This window comes from Kogia breviceps, chromosome 17 (genome assembly GCF_026419965.1).
Source record: "Kogia breviceps isolate mKogBre1 chromosome 17, mKogBre1 haplotype 1, whole genome shotgun sequence".
NCBI lineage: Eukaryota > Metazoa > Chordata > Mammalia > Artiodactyla > Physeteridae > Kogia > Kogia breviceps.
In genome coordinates, this window is record NC_081326.1 from 54,040,256 (window position 1) to 54,060,684 (window position 20,429).

A 20,429-nucleotide genomic window follows, 5' to 3' on the forward strand; every position below is an offset into this window, starting at 1 on the left:
GGATTGATTAAAAAAACAAAAAAGAAACATGATTTCAAAAGTTTTTACCTATGTTTTTAAGTTCCAAGAGATCATAACATCTCCAAGTGTGACAATGCTTTTAAATATGATAGCCTCAACAGTGAGAGATTTGTTTTGTGTGAGCATGGCTTTTAGTCAGATTTATAGATCTAGATAGCACCACACTGCATTACATAGTGATATATAACACAGGCTCTGAAGTGAGGAAGACTGGGGTTTGAAATTCAGTCCTTCTACTTTTTAGCTGTAAGGTTAAGCACTCTAAACCTCTCTGAGACTCATCTGTTTTCTCATCCATCAAGTGGGAATTAAATTTACCACCACAATAACAGATTAGTATGAGGATAAAGGAGCTAGTACAGAGAGAAATATTAGTGTAGCACCTGATTCATATTAAATATTCCATACTTGCTTCCTATTATTAGAATCATCACATGTGGTACTTTCTAGAATTAAAAAGGATTTGGATGTATTGGATGAATTCAAGTAGAATAGAAATAGAAGATTCTCGCATATATCTGAGGAGACATCCCCCCATATGCCTAAATGGAATCACTTATTTGCTAACTATTCACATATTTTTCTAATAATTTTTGAGATAGGCAAGATGTGTGGAATGTACTTCTGAACAATTGTTGGAAGGACACCATAGAAATGCAAACTTTCTAATTGTTTAGGTAGTTTTAAATTTTAAATGATACACATACATGCCTCACCATTCATATCTATCAAATAACATGAAATGTCATTTTATCATTCAAATATGCTCATTGTCAGAGCCCAGTAAAATGTATTTGCTTATCAAAATTATATAATAAATGTCAAAGTACTGTTTTTAGAGAAAAAATGACCATCAAGACAAAGGAATGTATGATAAATATCCATATTTAGACCATCTGTCTATCTTCTTCACCATATGTCACTCTATTAATTGCTAATATCATCCTTATTATGCATCATCTCATCTGTAACTTTATTCGATGAAAGTAAGAAGGCATCAATAACAACTATAGGAAAACACCTGCTATATGTGTTTCTGGTTGATAAATTTCAGCAGGCTCTTTCTGGTTTGCTCTTAAGCAAAATTTCCTAATTGCCTTTGCACAACAGGAAGTCTTCTACCAGGGCAACTTCCTCTGATTACAGTCAGCACACTACTATCTTCTTAAACTGTTTATTTTAATTAATTAAATCTCCCTACAATATTTATTCAAAATGTTTATTTAGCAACTATTATGTGCATAATAATATGGGCATAATGGTCACTAGGCTAAACATTGTGAAGAAGAATAAAATATGAGTAGGAACTTATAACATCTGTAAAAGAACTTTGAAAACTATAAGAATAAATAAATACTGTTTAATGAGGGTCATAGCTCTTAGTTTGGCCAGCAATTACATATCATATAAACTGTATACTTATTTTTTACTTTGTACATGAAGAAAAGAATTGAGCTTCATTATGATCCTTCTATTTAATTAAAGGCAATATATAAACAAACCACATTGGTAACTGTCTTCTTGGCAACAGCCAAAATAGATCTATTGAATATTCAAGCATTTTACAAGAGTTGATTATTTTGTTCTTTCTGAGGTGGTTTTGGTTGAAGGGGCAAGTCTACTGCCCATGAAATGATTAGGAACCAGATTTAAATACTAGATGCTGTGGTAAAGACAGTAAATGTGAAATAATGTTAAAGAAGTGGGAGTAAAGGATCATTGAAATAGAAACGAATTTTTCGAGGAGACGAAAGTTGAGTAAGACTTTGAAAAGTGGGCAGAATATGGTTAATAGGTACGTTTTCCTTTAGGATAAGTCAGACATATACAAAATTCAAGGCTGTGATTCTGTTCAGTACTGAGATGCTGGTATATACGTTTGGTAAGAGTTAAAGAAACAAGTGGGTGGAGATAAATCATGAATGATTTTGGCAATCAGATGAGTTAACAATTATTAGCAGCAGCACCACAACTAGCAGCACCTCTATCCATATAAATGCTTGTGTTTCAGCCCATATACTAAATGTTTTTATATGGATTACCTCATTCCATCCTCATACAAATCCTTAACTCCCTATGAAGTAGGCACTGATATATAATAACACTCCTTTTACAGATAAGAAATCTGATAGTTATAAAGACAGCAGATTACTTAAGTAGAAGATCAGGAATTTAAACTGGCATAGTCTGATATCTGAATTCATATTCTTGTCTATTTCATTTCACTGGCTTACAGTATGAAATTAAGAAACAACATGGGGCCTTTGAACATTCTTCAGGTATAATAAAAGTGAGATTTTGATGGGAGAAGAATGTCAGCAATATGTATGATAGATTGTAGTCCAAATGAAAAGAAATGAGACAGATGAAGTACTGGAACTGCAGAACGGTGACAGTGGTAGTGGTGGTTTAGCAGTACTCCCAGAGACACTTCAAAGAAGAAATGACATAACTAAATAGATTCCTGGACCCAATTCCAACATATCCTGGGGGGGGCTGGAGCTTTCCCCACAACATCAAGCAATTCTTGGTGTTGGACACCAGGCTGGTGTCCTACAAGTCAACTCAATTCTGACACTATCTACCTACCTGGAGGTAGCATCAGATTCCACAGGTTAGGATTCAGTCTATAGGACTACCCCCAACCCCCGTCCCCTTCCACTTTAGATGCCAGTCTCAAGCCAGGTTGTTGTCTACGCTATTGACCAATCAGTTACAAACTGGAGGTTCCCACAACCTTCTCCTTGGACTTCAGATGCCAGTCGCAAGACCATGTTTGTTACTTGTACTTCTGATTGGCTATAAATCAGAGATTCCAAAGACCATCCCTTTTTGGGGTTTGATTAATTTGCTAGAGCAGCTCACAGAACTCAGAAAAACATTTTACTTACTAGATTACTAATTTATTATAAAAAGATATAACTCAGGAACAGCTAGACAGAAGAAATGCACAAGGCAAGGCATGGGGAGAGGGCTTGGAACTTTCATACCCTCTCCAGGCACACTACTCTCCTCAAATCTCCAAGTGTTCACCAACTCAGAAGTTCTCTGAACCCTATCCTTTTGGGGTTTTATGGAGGCTTCATTGCATGTGCATGATTAACTAAATCACTGGCTATAGATGATAGATTTAATCTTCAGCCCCTCTCTTTTCCTCAGAGGTCAGGGGGTGGGGCTGAAAGTTCCTCTGTTGAAATAGAAAATAATCTCCAAGTTCTGCCCTTATGTTACTTCCTCCATCTCAATGCCTGACCAACTCCAAACATGGAAATAATCTTCCTCATCTGAATTTTGCAGAGGATTGTATCTCTCTTGTAAACAAAACAGTCTACTATGTATTACTTAGTTTTGTATTTATACCTTGTAAATCAATACAAAATAATAAAAACCATTACATACTATGGATCTCATGTAGTGTTTAATCTAGCATACCTACTAATATTCATTAATGCTTGTGGAATCCAAAATAAGTTAGTCAGTATGTTAATAAGTGAATAAACAAATAACTGGATGACTGATGATTACCCCACTTTCCAATATTTTTGCTTTTCTTTGGCCTTCTTTTCTAAGATGTGGTACGTGGGCCTCTCACTGCTGTGGCCTCTCCCGCTGCGGAGCACAGGCTCCGGACGCGCAGGCTCAGCGGCCATGGCTCACGGGCCCAGCTGCTCCGCGATACGTGGGATCCTCCCGGACCGGGGCATGAACCCGTGACCCCTGCATCGGCAGGCGGATTCTCAACCACTGCGCCACCAGGGAAGCCCAGATTTTTTTTTTTTTTTGATGTGTACTATTTCGAAAGTCTTTATTGAATTTGTTACAATATTGCTTCTGTTTTATGTTTTGGTTTTTCAGCCACCAGACATGTGGGATCTTAGCTCCCCAAACCAGGGATTGAACCCACACCCCTTGCACTGGAAGGCAAAGTCTTAACCGCTGGACCGTCAGGGAAGTCTCTGGCCTTCTTTTCTAATCTTGCCTTAATCACCTCTTCCATTACTCCCATGAATGGCTCATGCCATTGTGCCTTAACAGACAAAAACATTTGTTTCTTGGGGCCAGCTAAATAAATACTGACTGAAAATTAGTCAAAAAAATGTTTGTCCAATGTATCAAGATTCACTTTCTCAAATGTTTCCTAGTTAACAAATTATCAATTCTCAAATAAATGTTATTTCTTTAAAAAACATGAATGTCTGAAACTTTCTATATACGATTCATGTGCATAAATCTGTTTATTGTCATAAGCTCTAGCTTTGGGATATCTATTGCATTTCCAACAAAGGAATAATTGTATCTGTAATGGTACACTGTCAAATATCTCATATACATAACCCATTTAGGGAACAAAAATTATTGTCTGAGTTTGTGTAAAATCCATTAATATTAATTTCTGAATTGCTCTTTTTCTTTTAATTCATAATTTGCTGTTTGTGTGAACTTTCAGTCCCTTAAAGATCAACATTTCTTGATTGCTCAACCATGCAATACATAGACAGCAGCTATATTAATGACCTCTCAAAGGTGCAGTGCACTGATACTGCTATTTATGCTGCTGTCTAGAAAAAAGCATATTTATTCTGTCCAAGCACCCATGAGACATGAAAACTATTCTTTGTTCAGATTGACAGTGGATCGTCACTTTAAAACTTCAATTACAATTTCAGCATGTTCCCTCCTTACTGTTTCCAACACCACAGCCAGTAATTTCTACTAGCAAATTTTTTTTATAAACTGTACACACATGTGCCCTGCATGCAATGAGCAAATAAATTTGTGATTTATTAATTTATTAATAAATGATTAATATCTGCAAAGATAAGATAAAATAATAACAATATATGAATCTTGAACATTAAAATTTTATACCTCCCAAATAATGACTGATGACTGTTGAATGAAATATATATGTATATATATGTATATGTTCACATATACATATTTCAATCATCTATCTTAGAATCAAAGAAAATAATCATACAGTAATATTCAACAAATATTTCCTGAAATTTGTCAACACAGAGCTGTTCTTTGTGCTACAGGGCTTATGAAAAATAACAAAAAATATAACATTAGTTTTGCCTCTGAACAATTTACAATCATAATAAATATGATTCATTCTTTTCATTGAAATGAGAGTCTTGAATGAAAAAAGATGGTTTATAGCCTCAATCTCATTTTATTTAAACCTTAAATTCCATGATCTGGCTATAACTTCTCTTTTTACGTGAGACTTTGTTTCTGCATTTACATTAATCTCCTTCTCTTGACTCTATCCTCTATTTTCCCATTCTCTCTTGCCATAAAAAATGCACACGTATAATTTATGTAAAACTGAAGCAAGATATGTAGATGCCACCATTTTGAAGCCATGATTTTCAATTTTGTCCCTTACATCTAAAATTTGTCTTGAGTGGAGGATATCATAAGAAACCAACTTTAAACAGTTTACTGTTCTATTCATTGGCCGGACATTGATGAGAGTAACTCCCACAATATTTATTACTCAGTGTCCACTTTATAAAAAACAATGCAAGATATTTCATATCTTAAAGCCAGGAAAAAGTTTGCTTTTGTTGTGTCATTGTCATATTTCACAGACAATGGTTTTCGTGTAAACGTATGTTTTTTAAATTTGTTTGGCAGCTGTCGTATTTAACATGTAAGCCATTCTTAAAAGATTTTTACATAAAACTTAAAAGCTTTTGCACAACAAAGGAAAACATAAACAAAACAAAAAGACATCCTACAGAATGGGAGAAAATATTTGCAAACGATGCAACTGACAAGGGATTAATCTCCAAAATATACACACAGCTCATACAGCTCAATATCAAAAAAACAAACAACCCAATCAAAAAATGGGCAGAACTAAATAGACATTTCTCCAAAGAAGACATACAGATGGCCAACAGGCACATGAAAAGAAGCTCAATATCACTAATTATTAGAGAAATGTAAATTAAAACTACAATGAGGTATCACCTCATACCGGTCAGAATGGAAAAAGGAACCCTCCTACACTGTTGGTGGGGATGCAAACTGGTGCAGCCACTGCGGAGAACAGTATGGCATTTCCTTAAAAAATTAAAAATAGAGTTGCCATATGAACCTGCAATTCCACTCCTGGGCATATATCAGGAGAAAAACATAATTTGAAAAGATACACGCACCCCAATGTTCAGAGCAGCACTGTTTACAATAGTCAAGACGTGGAAGCAACCTAAGTGTCTATCAACAGATGAATGGATAAAGAAGATGATATACAATGGAATATTAATTACTCAGCCATAAAAGGAATGATATAACGCCATTTGCAGTAACATGGATGAACCTACAGAAAATATCATATGATATCACTTATATGTGGAATCTAAAAAAAAGGATACAAATGAACTTATTTACAAAACAGACTCATAGACATAGAAAGCAAACTTATGGTTACCAATAGGGGAGAGGGAGAGAGAGATAAATTAGGAGTTTGGTATTAAAATATACATACTACTATATATAAGATAGATAACCAACAAGGACCTACTGTATTGAACAAGGATCTATACTCAATATCTTGTTAACAATGAATAATAGAAGATAACGTAAAAAATAATATATATTTATATGCATAACTGAATCGCTTTACAACTGAAAGTAACACAACATTGTAAATCAGCTATATTTCAATAAAAACATTTTTTTAAGTTTTTTACCAACTTGTACATAAGCTTTTGTTTAGGATCATGTAACTGTTTTACCTTATTTTCTCATTATCCCTATTTCACTGTTTTTTTAATGCTATTGCACTATATAGCATTTTGTAAACCTTTTTTTCTTCAATTGTGACTATGAATTTTATTTTATATTTTTAACATCTTTATTGGAGTATAACTACTTTTCAATGTTGTGTTAGTTTCTGCTGTACAACAAAGTGAATCAGCTCTATGTATACATATATCCCCATATGCCCTCCCTCTTGCATCTCCCTCCCACCCTCCCTATCCCACCCCTCTAGGTGGTCACAAAGCACCGAATTGATCTCCCTGTTCAATGCAGCAGCTTCCCACTAGCTATCTATTTTACATTTGGTAGTTATATATGTCAGTGCTACTCTCTCACTTCGTCCCAGCTTCCCCTTCCCTCACTGTGTCCTCAAGTCCGTTCTCTACATCTGCATCTTTATTCCTGCCCTGCCACTTAGGTTCATCAGTACTCTTTTTTGTAAGCCTTTGATAATGAGAAAGGTAATGAATAAACATCTACCTGTGACATGAAAGCTTTACTTGAACCTGAGAAAAATCTAGGCTCTCTGTTCTTCTTACTCTGGTTGCCATTGTCAAGTGAGTGGAATATACCTATTTGCTTCCATTTTATTATTTTCTATTCCTTCTTTAATGCTCTGAAATCTTGCTTCTCTCCCCAAACTATGAATAGTCTTTCTTAAGGGCTTTATCATTTTCCAGACATTTGAGCTTGGGTGAGTGACAGGATCTCTCTGTGTCTTACAATACTCATTTCTAAAATGGAGATAATAATGCCTCCATTGGTTTGTTTTGAGGATTTAAATAAGTCAGCGTATATGTAGTGGTTAGCACAATGCCTGACACATAGTAAGTGCCTAAAAAATTTAGCCTATGATGAAATCTCCTATACAATTCCATTTTCAGTTTTTTTATACTTATTAACAGGGTAACATTTTTCTAGTCTCATATAGAGTTGAATATCAACTTTGACTCCTTCTTGTCACTTTCTCCTTCCATATCCAACTAGTTGTCAAATACTTTGTCTTTTCCCCTTCATGACGGCTCTCAAATCTATCCCTTCTCTATTCACCAGAATCTGTCTGAGAGGACTATACAGAGTGTGGCAACTCTGAAAATGTTCCCTGAGGGAGATGAAGAGCTAACGGAATTTTGAGTACTAAGACACTGAAATACGCAGAGATGTCATTATTAAAAATAACAACAACAACAGCAACAAACAAGCAACAAGAGAGCCAGTAAGCCAGAATGAGGTGTTCATTTTCAAATATAGCTAGGTAAAGTTTAGAATAAAGAGGCCTCATTTAATTTACATGAAAATACTTAATCTGTAGGAAGGTGGTGGAAGTAAATTTTACCTGCAGTTACTGGTAATATGAAAAGCCAGAGCACTCATTGATTTGTCTTAGTTTAAATTAACTAATTATAGAACAAGTGCTCCACCTCCACTGCCACCAACATCACTACTATTGGACACAGAAGCAATTCAAATGGCAAATCATACAAGTGGAGGTGCACTTATGGTTTAAAAAAATTTATATCCACATCAATGACTATACATGGTAATTCATGATTTTTTAAAAAAGGCCAACAAAGTTACCACTGCCTTGTATTACATATTTTAAAGTTCCAATTTGTTGCTGTATGATTATTAGATTGGGAACTCCTTGGGAATCTGACACAGTGGTTTGCATATTACAGATTTTCAATAAATAATCTTAAATACATGAGCTAAATGTTTCCTGCATTACAGCTCAAAGATTCAACTGAAATTTATACTCAGTGGAATCAAGTTCAAACTATTAAAATGTGTTAAGAGAACATTTTTATTTTAAAGACTTTTCTTTACCTTTACATACAGGCCTGTGATCACTCCAAGCAGCAAAGACTTCAGCTATCCGTTGACAGGTGATGCTTTTAGCACCCTGTAGGACATAATCTTCATCACAAGAGAACTGCACAGTTGATCCAAGGCTAAAATTGAGCAAAGGATTAAAAAACAGTATTAGAAGAATATAACATAATGGTTAGGCTCTGGTTCTACTGGCAATATCCAATAGGTCAAAAATGTTCCAAAGTGACAAAAAAGATTGTTCTTTTTAAAAACCAAAATATGAAAATATGACTTGTACAAATATATAATAAAAATCACAAACAAGAATCTATTTTAAATCAATAACATGCAGGTATTCGTAGGAATTGCAAAAAGCTCTCATCAAGTTCAATTATCTTGTTATTAGTTGTAGAAGCCAAAGTTAAATAATTGACTAAATTTCCCATCTTAAGTAGGTGGTAAATGTGAAGCAAAAAGTGAACTTTCTGACTTGAATCCCAGTGCTTGGGTTCATACCACATTACAGTACTTCTCTAGCAGGCATTTATAGGTGTATTTACTTGGACACATGTATGTCCATCCACAGACACACATATACAGTTAGGGCTGCAAAACTGTGCTGATTGTTTTTTAGATGAAATTCACCCACCATTTCTTATTTAACTTATTGCAGTTTGGATTTTGCTTCCCTTTCCACTGAAAGAGAAGTTACTAAATGATCATTTTTTTAAAATCCTAACTGCTAAGGGCAATGGATCTTTTTTCTGAAATTAAAAAAAAAAAAAAAAATTGACCATGCATTTTCCCCCTAAAATCCTTAAACAGTAACTCACCAGTTTAAAAAAAAAAAAAAAATCCTATTTTCTTAATGTTGCATAAAAAGCCTTCCAGCAGTAAGTCCCTGCCAGTTTCTCCATCTCATCTCTAACGCAATGCCACATGTCATCAGCACCTCTAGCAGCTGACAGTTTTTGTGCATGCCATGCTGTTTTCTGTCTGCACTGTTCTCCCTGCCACCTCTGCCTGTAGAACATTACCTGCACCCTCTCACTCAGCCAGTGCCTGAACAGCTCCTGTTCAGCTTCCTGAGCTTGTCATGCAGGGGGATTGCATCATCACATTTGTGTTGTTAAAAGATATCTCTGGAACAGTATGGTGGACAATGTAAAAGGAAGATTAATTAGAGAAAGGGAGGCCAGTAAAACAATAAATCAAGTAGTTTAGGTCAAGGTTTGGCAACTATGTCCGTCCTGCAAGCTAAATCTGGTCTACTGCCTGTTTTTTTATACAGTCTAGGTGCTAAAAATGGTCTTTACTCTTTCAAACATGTGAAACAAATATCACAAAAAGAATAATATTTACTGAAATGTAAAAATTTATTAAATTCAGATTTCAATGTCCATAAATAAAGTTGCAATGGGACACAGCCACACTCTTTCATTGACACATTGTCTATGGCTATTTTCATGCTACAATGTCAGAGCTGAGTAGTTGCAATGGAGACTCCTTGGCCTACAAAGTATAAAATATTTACTATCTAAACGTTTATAGAAAAAGCTAGCCAACCTCTGGTCTAGGCTAAAGATGACAAAAGACCTGAACTAAGAGGTAGAATGGCAAAGAAAAGAAAGTTTTAGTATAGGTAAAAATCTCTAGGTGCTAGAATCTACTCTCCTCTGGAGCCATTTTTTTCCTCTCATTCTTTCTTTTTAAAAAGTGGTTTTATTTTAAATATAAAACACATTCAAAAAAGAGTACAAAACAAGGTGCAGAGATCAGTGAATTATCATGAATTAAACACCCCTATAACCAAGTAACAGAGCATGCTATTAGCCTGAGCAGGCTTCCAAGTTTACCTAATGGTCAATTCTCTGCCCTTTCTTACTTCATCGTCTCAGTAAATGGAAACACTATCCTAGTTGAAGGCTAAAAATCTCAGTCATTCCTGACTCTTTTTCTTCTTACTTTTCACATTCACCCCATTGAGCAGCTCCTGTTAGCAATACTTTCAAAATCAAGAACCTAGCTTTCTCACCCTTACAGTGATCTGAACCTCCATAATTTCTCATTTATTTTAATGACAATAGTCCTTTTTGCTGTGTTATAGGTTGCCTGTTCCTGTTCTTGACTCTCTGCAATCCATTCTCAATAGTGTATATGGCAATCTTTTTAGAAGTTACTTAGCTCAAATTGTGCCTTTCTTTTGTGTCAAATCTAATACTTCCCCATTTCACTCTGAGTAAAGGCAATGACCTTACAAATGGTCTGTGATCTTCCCACGCTAAGTTTCATAACTCATTTATTACCATTTTCTCTCTCAATCTCTGTTCTTTAACCACACTGGCTTCCTTGCTCTGGCTTGAAATTATTAAGCATAAACTTGCCCCAGGATCTTTACATTTGTTCTTCTATCAGTTTGGAAAATTATTCCTCCAGTAGTCCATATCTGTCATAGTCTCACTTCTGGTTTTCATTCACTGTATCCATAAGGTCCTCCTTGAATATTCTCTACAAAACAGCTAATCCTAATCCATAACCTTCTTCCATGTTATTTCCTAGACACTAACTGATGCACTACATATTGTGTCTCTCATCTCACCAGAAAAACTTCACACACTTACCTATTTTGTTTTTCCAAACTGTCAAACACATCCTAGTATACAGTAAATTGTTAAATACATATTTTTTGAGAGAGTGAGTACATGCTTTTATTGTACATATAATAAAGTAAAATGTGTATTTTAATACACATTTTAATGCAGATTTATTGTCTAAAATGGCCAAGTTCAGAGATATCATATCCCTATAATTGGACAAAACTACTCTTGGGTAAGAACTCTCTCAGGGCTATTTAAATTGCTTACAATTCACGTGTACTCAACTCCTACATCTGACACATTTGTTGTGTCCAGAAAGTAATGTGATTAAAGCACACAAATGAAGAGGACAGGGGTATGAAATTAAGTTAAGGAAGAAGGAAGAGACTGAGGCAGACCATTTATAAATTTGTACACCATGGTAAGAATTTTAACTTTTACTCTGAGAGAATTGGGCAGTTATTATAGGACTGTGAACCCAAGGAATGGCATTATGTTATTTTATGTTATAAAGTGATATCATCTGCTAATTGAAGAATAAACTTTAAGAAGGAAAAGGCAGAAGCAGGGAGTTTGATAACAAGCTGTTGCAGTAATCATAGCTCTCAGGCAGATGATGCGATGGTGGTCTTGTACTAGGGAGTTAGTGGTTAGACACTCACGATGGTAAAACATTAAAAAAAGAGACCTTAGTATAAAATCTGGCCCACAGAACTTAATGAATTAATGATTCCATTAAGGGAATTTGTCACAGATAATTATAATATTCTAGTTTAACCAGGCTCATCTTACTAAAAGTAATCAATTGCATTTTGTTTAAGTAACAAGTGTTTAAGCTTGTTTCTTTTGATTATAGAAAACTACAGACAGGCAATTTGTAATAATCACCTAAGTGCTTTGCTACTACACCTATACCAATAACTGGCAGCAACGGTCTCTGAAGTTTCTACCTTTCCCACCCTCCCCCAAAGATTAACAATCCCAACGACTTTTTCTCCAATTAATACACTGGGGGAAGTAGTTTATAGTTGCCATTAACAGTTTAAACTGCAGAGTCAGATCTTTCAAATCCTAACGCTTCCTTTTTCCAGCTTTATGGCTTTGAGAAAATAGCAATCTCTCTAAGCCTCAGCTTTCTCATCAGTCATGATTATGAAATGAAATATTATTTATAATGTATACCATGGCAAACACATATAGGACACTCAATTATTTCTCTCAGTCATACAAATAGTTGTGAAAGCCATTAATTTATTCCCCACTATTGAAGGAAAGACTCTTTTTTTGGCATCTGCAAGCACCTTCATCCAGGATCACAGCTACACTTTAACATATTCTAGACCAGATATATAAAAGTACAAAACAACACAAAGAAAGGAGAAATCAATAAAATAAGCAGTCTCTTCAGCAGAATCCAAGGTCAATAATATCCAGGAAATGGGTATTTTTAACAAACACACCATGTTTTCATTTTATGAATGCTTTACTATTTGAGTAGAAATTAAAGAAAATTTATAACTAAGTTTCATTAAAAATATGAATTTCTAGGAAAGTGTGCAGTAATTACTGAAGTGACAATAAAGGAATACAAGCTCTACCCACTGTAATTACTTTGTCACCACTGAAGAGACATCTGTCCTGCCTGGTGGAATAAAACCTTCTGGTTTAGTAGGCTACTCAATCTGATAGAATATTTCAAAATAAATGATTGAACACATTTAATTTTTTTATTGGAGTATAGTTGCTTTATGATGTTGTGTTAGTTTCTGCTGTACAGCAAAGTGAATCAGTTATACATATACATATATCCCCTCCTTTTTGGATTTCCTTCCCATTTAGGTCACCACAGAGGACTAAGTAGACTTCCCTGTGCTATACAGTAGGTTCTCTTCATTATATATTTTAGACATAGTATATGTCAATCCCAATCTCCCAATTCATCCCACCCCCCCTTTCCCCCCTCGGGGTCCATATGTTTGTTCTTTAAGTCTGTGTCTCTATTTCTGCTTTGCAAATAGGTTCATCTGCACCATTTTTCTAGATTCCAAATATATGCGTTAATATACGATGTTTGTTTTTCTCTTTCTGACATACTTCACAATGTATAACAGTCTCTAGGTCCATTCACATCTCTGCAAAAGGTACAATTTCGTGCCTTCGTATGGCTGAGTAAGAAGCCATTACATTGTATCTATGTACCACATCCCTTATCCATTCCTCTGTGGATGGACATTTAGGTTGCTTCCATGTCCTAGATATTGTAAATAGTGCTGCAATGAACACTGGGGTGCATGTATCTTAAAATTTTGGTTTTCTCCAGGTATATGCCCAGGACTGGGATTATTGGGTTATATGGTAGCTCTATTTTTACTTTTTTAAGGAACCTCCATACTGTTCTCCATAGTGGCTGTATCAATTACATTCCCACCAACAGTGCAAGTGCAAGAGGGTTCCCTTGTCTCCACACCCTCTCCAAAATTTCTTGTTTTTAGATTGTTTGATGATGGCCATTCTGAACGGTGTGAGGTGATACCTCATTGTAGTTTTGATTTACATTTCTCTAGTAATTAGTGACGTTGAGCATCTTTTCATGTGCCTGTTGGCAATCTGTATGTCTTCTTTGGCGAAATGCCTATTTTGTCTTCTGCCCATTGTTTGATTGGGTTGTTTGATTTTTTTATATTGAGCTGCATGAGATGTTTGCATATTTTGGAGATAAATTCCTTGTCGGTTGCTCCATTTGCAAATATTTCTCCCATTCTGAGGGTTGTCTTTTCATCTTCTTTATGGTTTCCTTTGCTGTGCAAAAGCTTTAAGGTTTAATAAGCAAATTGTCCCATTTGTTTATTTTTGTTTTTATTTTCATTACTCTGGAAGGTGGGTCAAAAAAGATCTTGATGCGACTGATGTCAAAGAGTGTTCTGCATATGTTTTTTCCTCTAAGAGTTTGATAGTGTCTGCCCTTACATTGGGTCTTTAATCCATTTTGAGTTTATTTTTGTGTATGATGTCAGGGAGTGTTCTAATGTTATTCTTTTATATGTAGTTGTCCAGTTTTCCCAGCACCACTTCTTGAAGAGACTATCTTTCCTCCACTGTATAGTCTTGCCTCCTTTGTCATAGATTAGGTGACCATAGGTCTGTGGGTTTATCTCTGGGCCTTCCATACTGTTCCACTGATCTATATTTCTGTTTCTGTGCCAGTACCATACTGTCTTAAACTTTTATTTTTGTTTTTTAATATCTTTATTGGAGTATAACTGCTTTACATTGTTGTGTTACTTTCTGCTGTATAACAAAGTAAATCAGCTATACATACATCCCCATATCGTCTCCCTCTTGTGTCTCCCTCCCTCCCTCCCTATCCCACCCCTCTGGGTGGTCACAAAGCACTGAGTTGATTTACCTATGCTACGCGGCTGCTTCCCACTCGCTATGTATTTTACATTTGGTAGTATATATAAATCCATGCCACTCTCTCACTTTGTCCCAGCTTACACGTCTGCCTCCCCATGTCCTCAAGTCCATTCACTACGTCTGTGTCTTTATTCCTGTCCTGCCCCTAGGTTCTTCAGAACCATTTTTTTTTTTTTTTTTTTTTTTTTTAGATTCCATATATGTGTGTTAGCATATGGGATTTGTTTTTCTCTTTATGACTTTTAACTCGGTATGACAGTCTCCAGGGTCAATCCACCTCACTACAAATAACTCAGTTTCGGGCTTCCCTGGTGGCACAGTGGTTGAGAGCCTGTCTGCCGATGCAGGGGACGCGGGTTCGTGCCCCGGTCCGGGAGGATCCCAGATGCCGTGGATCGGCTGGGCCCGTGAGCCATGGCCGCTGAGCCTGCGCGTCCGGAGCCTGTGCTCCGTGACGGGAGAGGCCACAACAGTGAGAGGCCCGCATACAGCAAAAAGAAAAAAAAAAAAAAAAAAAAAAAAAAAAAAAAAAAAACCTAAATAAAATACTTAATAAAGCTGAGTTTTTTCTATAAAAAATTACAGAATACTAAATCTGAGTAACTTTTCAAATGCAGCATGAGAAAGTCTGACAGATCTGATATTGTGAATTTTGTATTTATGTGTTTCTTGTCATTAATGATGACACTAAAAGATTTTTTAAAATTTTTATTTTATAATGGAGGCTAGTTGATTAACAATGTTTTGTTAGTTTCCGGTGTACAGTAAAGTGATTCACTTATACATGTACATGTATTTATTCTTTTTCAAATTCTTTTTCCATTTAGGTTATTACAGAATATTGAACAGCATTTCCTGTGCTATACAGTAGGTCCTTGTTGGTTACCTCTTTTAAATATAGTAGTGTGTACATGTCAATCCCAAATTCCCAATATATCCTGCCCACCACCCATCCCCCCAGTAAGCATAAGCTCATTCTTTAAATCTGTGATTATGTTTCTGCTTTGTAAATAAGTTAATTTGTATCATTTTTTTCAGATTCTGTATATAAGCTATTTCAGATGATATTTCACTTTCTCTGTCTGACTTACTTCACTCAGTATGATAAACTCCAGGTCCATCCATGTTGCTACAAATGGCATTAGTTCATTCTTTTTAATGGCTGAGTAATATTCCATTGTATATATGTTCCACATCTTCTTTATCCATTCATCTGTCAACATACATTTAAGTGGCTTCCATGTCTTGGCTACTGTAAACAGCACTGTGATGAATACTGGAGTGCATGTAAATTTTCAAACAATGTTTTTTCCAGACATATGCCCAGGAGTGGGATTACTGGCTCTATTTTTAGTTTCTTAAGGAACCTCCATACTATTCTCCATAGAAGCTGTACCAATTTACATTCCCACCAACAATGTAGGAGAGTTCCCTTTCCTCCACACCCTCTCCAGGATTTATTGTTTCTGGATTGTTTGATAGTGGCCATTCTGACTGGTAAGAGTTGATATTCATTGTAGTTTTAATTTGCATTTCTCTAATAATTAGTGATGTTGAGCATCTTTTCATGTGAAACTTGGCCATCTGTATGTCTTCTTTGGAGAAATGTCTATGTAGGTCTTCTGCCCATTTTTTGATTGGGTTGTTAGTTTTTTTGATACTGAGCTGCATGAGCTGTTTGTAAATTTTGGAGATTAACCCCTTGTCAGTCACATCATTTCCCAATATTTTCTCCCATTCTGTGGGTTCTACTTTTGTTTTGTTTATGGTTTCCTTTGCTGTGCAAAAGATTTTGAGTTTAATTAGGTCTCATTTGTTTATTTTTGTTTTTATTTCCATTACTCTAGGAGATGGCTAGGAAAATATATAGCTGCAATTTATATCAAAGAGTGCTCTGCCTGTGTTTTCCTCTAAGAGTTTTATACCATCCAGTCTTACATTTATATTTTAATTCAATGTGAGTTAATTTTGTATATGGTGTTAAAGAAAGTTCTAATTTCATTTTTTTAAATGTAGCTGTCCTGTTTTCCCAGCACCATTTACTAAAGAGACTGTCTTTCCTCCATTGTATAGTCTTACCTCCTTTGTTGTAGAGTAATCGACCATAGGTGTATGGGTTTATTTCTAGGCTTTCTAACCTGTTCAACTGATCGATATTCCTGTCTTTGTGCCAGTAGCATAATGTTTTGAGGACTGGAGCTTTGTAGTATAGTCTGAAGTCAGGGAGCCTGATTCCTCCAGCTCCATTTCTCTTTCTCAAGACTGCCTTGGCTATTCATGGTCCTTTCTATCTCCATATAAATTTTAAGATTTTTTTGTTCTAGTTCTGTGAAAAATGTCATTGGTATTTTGATAGGGATCGCACTGAATCTGTAGATTGCCTTGGGTAGTATAGTCGTTCTGCCAATATTGATTCTTCCAATCCAGGAACATGGTATATCTTTCTATTTGTTTGTGTCATCTTCAATTTCTTTAATCAGTGTCTTATAGTTTTCAGAGTACAGGCATTTTGCCTCCTTAGGTAGGTTTATTCCTAGGTATTTTATTCTTTTTAATGTATGCTAAGTGTTATTGTTTCTTTTTTTTTTTTTTTTTTTTTTTTGTGCTGCGCGGGCCTCTCACTGTTGTGGCCTCTCCCGTTGCGGAGCACAGGCTCCAGACACGTAGGCCCAGTGGCCACAGGCTCCAGACACGTAGGCCCAGTGGCCATGGCTCACGGGCCCAGCCGCTCTGCGGCATGTGGGATCTTCCCGGACCAGGGCACGAACCCGTGTCCCCTGCATTGGCAGGCGGATTCTCAACCACTGCGCCCCCAGGGAAGCCCGGGATTGTTTCTTTAACTTCTCTTTCTGATCTTTCATTGTAAGTGTATAGAAATGCAAAAGATTTCTGTGTATTAACTTTGTATCCTGCAACTTTACTGAATTCATTGATGAGCTCTAGTGGTTTTCTGGTAGAACCTTTAGGATTTTCTATATATAGCACTATGTCATCTGACAGTTTTACTTCTTATTTTCCATTTTGGATCCCTTTTATTTCTTTTTATTCTCTGATTGCTGTGGCTAGGACTTCCAAAGCTATGTTGAATGAAAGTGGAGAGAGTAGACTTCCTTGTCTCATTCCTGATCTTAGAGGAAATGCTTTCAGTTTTTCACCATTGAGACCATGTTGGCTGTGGGTTTGTCATATATGGCCTTTATTATGTTGAGGTATATCCCCTCTATGCCCACTTTATGAAGAGTTTTTATCATAAATGGGTGCTGAATTTTGTCAAAAGCTTTTTCTGCATCTATTGAGATGATCATATGGTTTTTATTCTTCAATTTGTTGATGTGGTGTATCACACTGATTTGCAGATACTGAAAATTCCTTGCATCTCTGGAATAAATCCCACTTAATCATGGAATGTGATCCTTTTAACGTATGGTTGGATTCAGATTGTTAGCATTGGGTTGGCCAAAAAGTTCATTCAGGTTTTTCTGTAACCCCTTATGGAAAAACCTGAACACTTTTTGGCCAACCCAATATTTTGTTGATTATTTTTTGTGTATATGTACATCAGCGATACTGGCCTATAATTTTCTTTTTTGTGGTATCTTTATCTGGTTTTAGTATCAGGGTGATGATGGTCTAAGAATCAATTTGGAAGCATTCCTTCTTCTGCAATTTTTTGGAAGAGTTTCAGAAGCATAAGTGTTAACTCTTCTCTAAATGTTTGATAGAATTGGCCTGTGAAGCTGTCTGGTTCTGGACTTATGTTTGTTGAGGGTTTTTTAATCACAGTTTCAATTTCAGTACTTGTGATTAGTCTGTTCATACTTTCCATTTCTTCCTTGTTCAGTCTTGGGGGATTGTAACTTTCCAAGAATTTGTCCATTTCTTCCAGGATGTCAACTTTATTGGCATATAGTTGCTTGTAGTAGTCTCTTATGATCCTTTGTATTTCTGTGGTATCATTTTAACTTTTCCTTTTCATTTCTAATCTTATTGATTTGAGCCCCCTCCCTTTTTTCTTGATGAGTCTGGCTAAAGGTTTATCAATTTTGTTTATATTCTCAAAGAACCAGCCTTTAGTTTCATTTATCTTTTCTATTGTTTTCTTCCTTTCTATTTCATTCATTTCTGCTTTGATCTTTATGATTTCTTTCCTTCTACTGACTTTGGGTTTTCTTTTTCTTCTTTCTCTAGGTGCTTTAAGTGTGAGGTTAGATTATTTGTTTTTGTTGTTTCCTGAGGTAAGATTGTATTGCTATAAACTTCCCTCTTAGAACTCCATAGGTTTTGGATCATTGTGCTTTCATTTTCATTTGTCTTTAGGTATTTTTTGCTTTCCTCTTCATTTCTTCAGTGTTCCATTGGTTGTTCACTAGCATATTGTTTAGCATCCATGTGTTTGTGACATTTTACAGTTTGTTTGTTTTTTTTTTTTGTAGTTGCTTTCTAATCTCATAACTTTGTGGTCGGAAAAGATGCTTGATATGATTTCAGTTTTCTTCAATTTACCAAGGCTCACTTTATGGTCCAGCATGTGATCAATCCTGGAGAATGTTCTATGTGCACTTGAGAAGAATGTGTATTCTGCTTCTTTTGGATGGAATGCTCTATAAATATCAATTAAGTCCATCTAGTCTAATGTGTCATTTAAGACCTGTGTCTCCTTATTGATCTTCTTTCTGAATGACCTGTCCATTGATGAAAGTGGGTTGTTAAAGTTCCGCACTATTATTGTGTTACTGTCAATTTCTCCTTTTATGACTGTGAGTATTTGCCTTATATGTTGGGTTGCTCCTGTGTTGGGTGCATATATATTTACAATTGTTATATCTTCTTCTTGGATTGATCCCTTGATCATTATGTAGTGTCCTTCTTTGTCCCATAAGTCTTTATTTTAAAGTCTATTTTGTCTGATATGAGAATTGCTACTCCAGCTTTCTTTTCATTTCCATTTGCATGAAATACCTTTTTTCATCTCCTCATGTTCAGTCTGTATGTGTCCCTAGATCTGAAATGGGGCTCTTGCAGAAAGCATATATACAGGTCTTGTTTTTGTATCCATTCAGCCAGTCTATGTCTTTTGGTTGGAGCATTTAATTCATTTACATTTAAAGTAATTATCAATATGTATATTCCTATTGCCATTTTCTTAACTGTTTTGGATTTGTTTTTGTAGGTTTTTTTCTTCCCTTCCTCTTCTCTTCTCTTGTGATTTTATGACTAACTTTAGTGTTGTGTTTGAATTCTTTTTTCCTTTTTGTATATGTATCTATTGTAGATTTTTGGTTTGCAGTTACCCTGAGGTTTTGATATAGCAGTCTGTATATAAATAATAGTGCTTTAAGATGCTGGTCTTCTAACTTCAAATGCATTTCCAATATCCTGAATTTGTGCTCCCCTCTTCTCCCAATTGCTGGTTTTGATATATTTGTGTGCAGATGATTTCCTACCTTTAATTTACATTTGTCTTTACCAGTGAGCTATTCCATTTGTAATTTTCTTGTTTCTAGTAGTGGCCTTTTCTTTTGCACGTAGAGAAGTTCCTTTAGCATTTGCTGCAAAGCTGGTCTGGTGGTGCTGAATTCTTTTAGTTTTTGCTTATCTGTAAAGCTTTCAATTTCTCTGTTGAATCTGAATTAGAGCCTTGCTGGGTAGAGTATTCTTGGTTGTAGGTTCTTCCCTTTCATAACTTTAAATATAGTGTGTCACTCCCTTTTGGCCTACAGAGTTTCTGCTGAGAAATCAGCTGACAACATTATGGGAGTTCCCTTGTATGTCATTTGTTGCTTTTCCCTTGCTGCTTATTAACAG

The 20,429-nt window shown here is 35.6% G+C and overlaps 1 protein-coding gene across 7 annotated transcripts in view; it reads right to left on the reverse strand.

Annotated features, from left to right (window-relative positions):
* CSMD3 (CUB and Sushi multiple domains 3) overlaps positions 1–20,429 on the reverse strand; it is a 1,102,347-nt gene that overhangs the window by 614,204 nt on the left and 467,714 nt on the right. For all 7 annotated transcript variants that reach the window (XM_059042775.2, XM_067017123.1, XM_067017122.1 and 4 more), the window contains one exon: positions 8,626–8,750. In XM_059042775.2, coding sequence (XP_058898758.1) covers positions 8,626–8,750 — 125 coding nt within the window. The remainder of the gene's footprint in view (positions 1–8,625; positions 8,751–20,429) is intronic.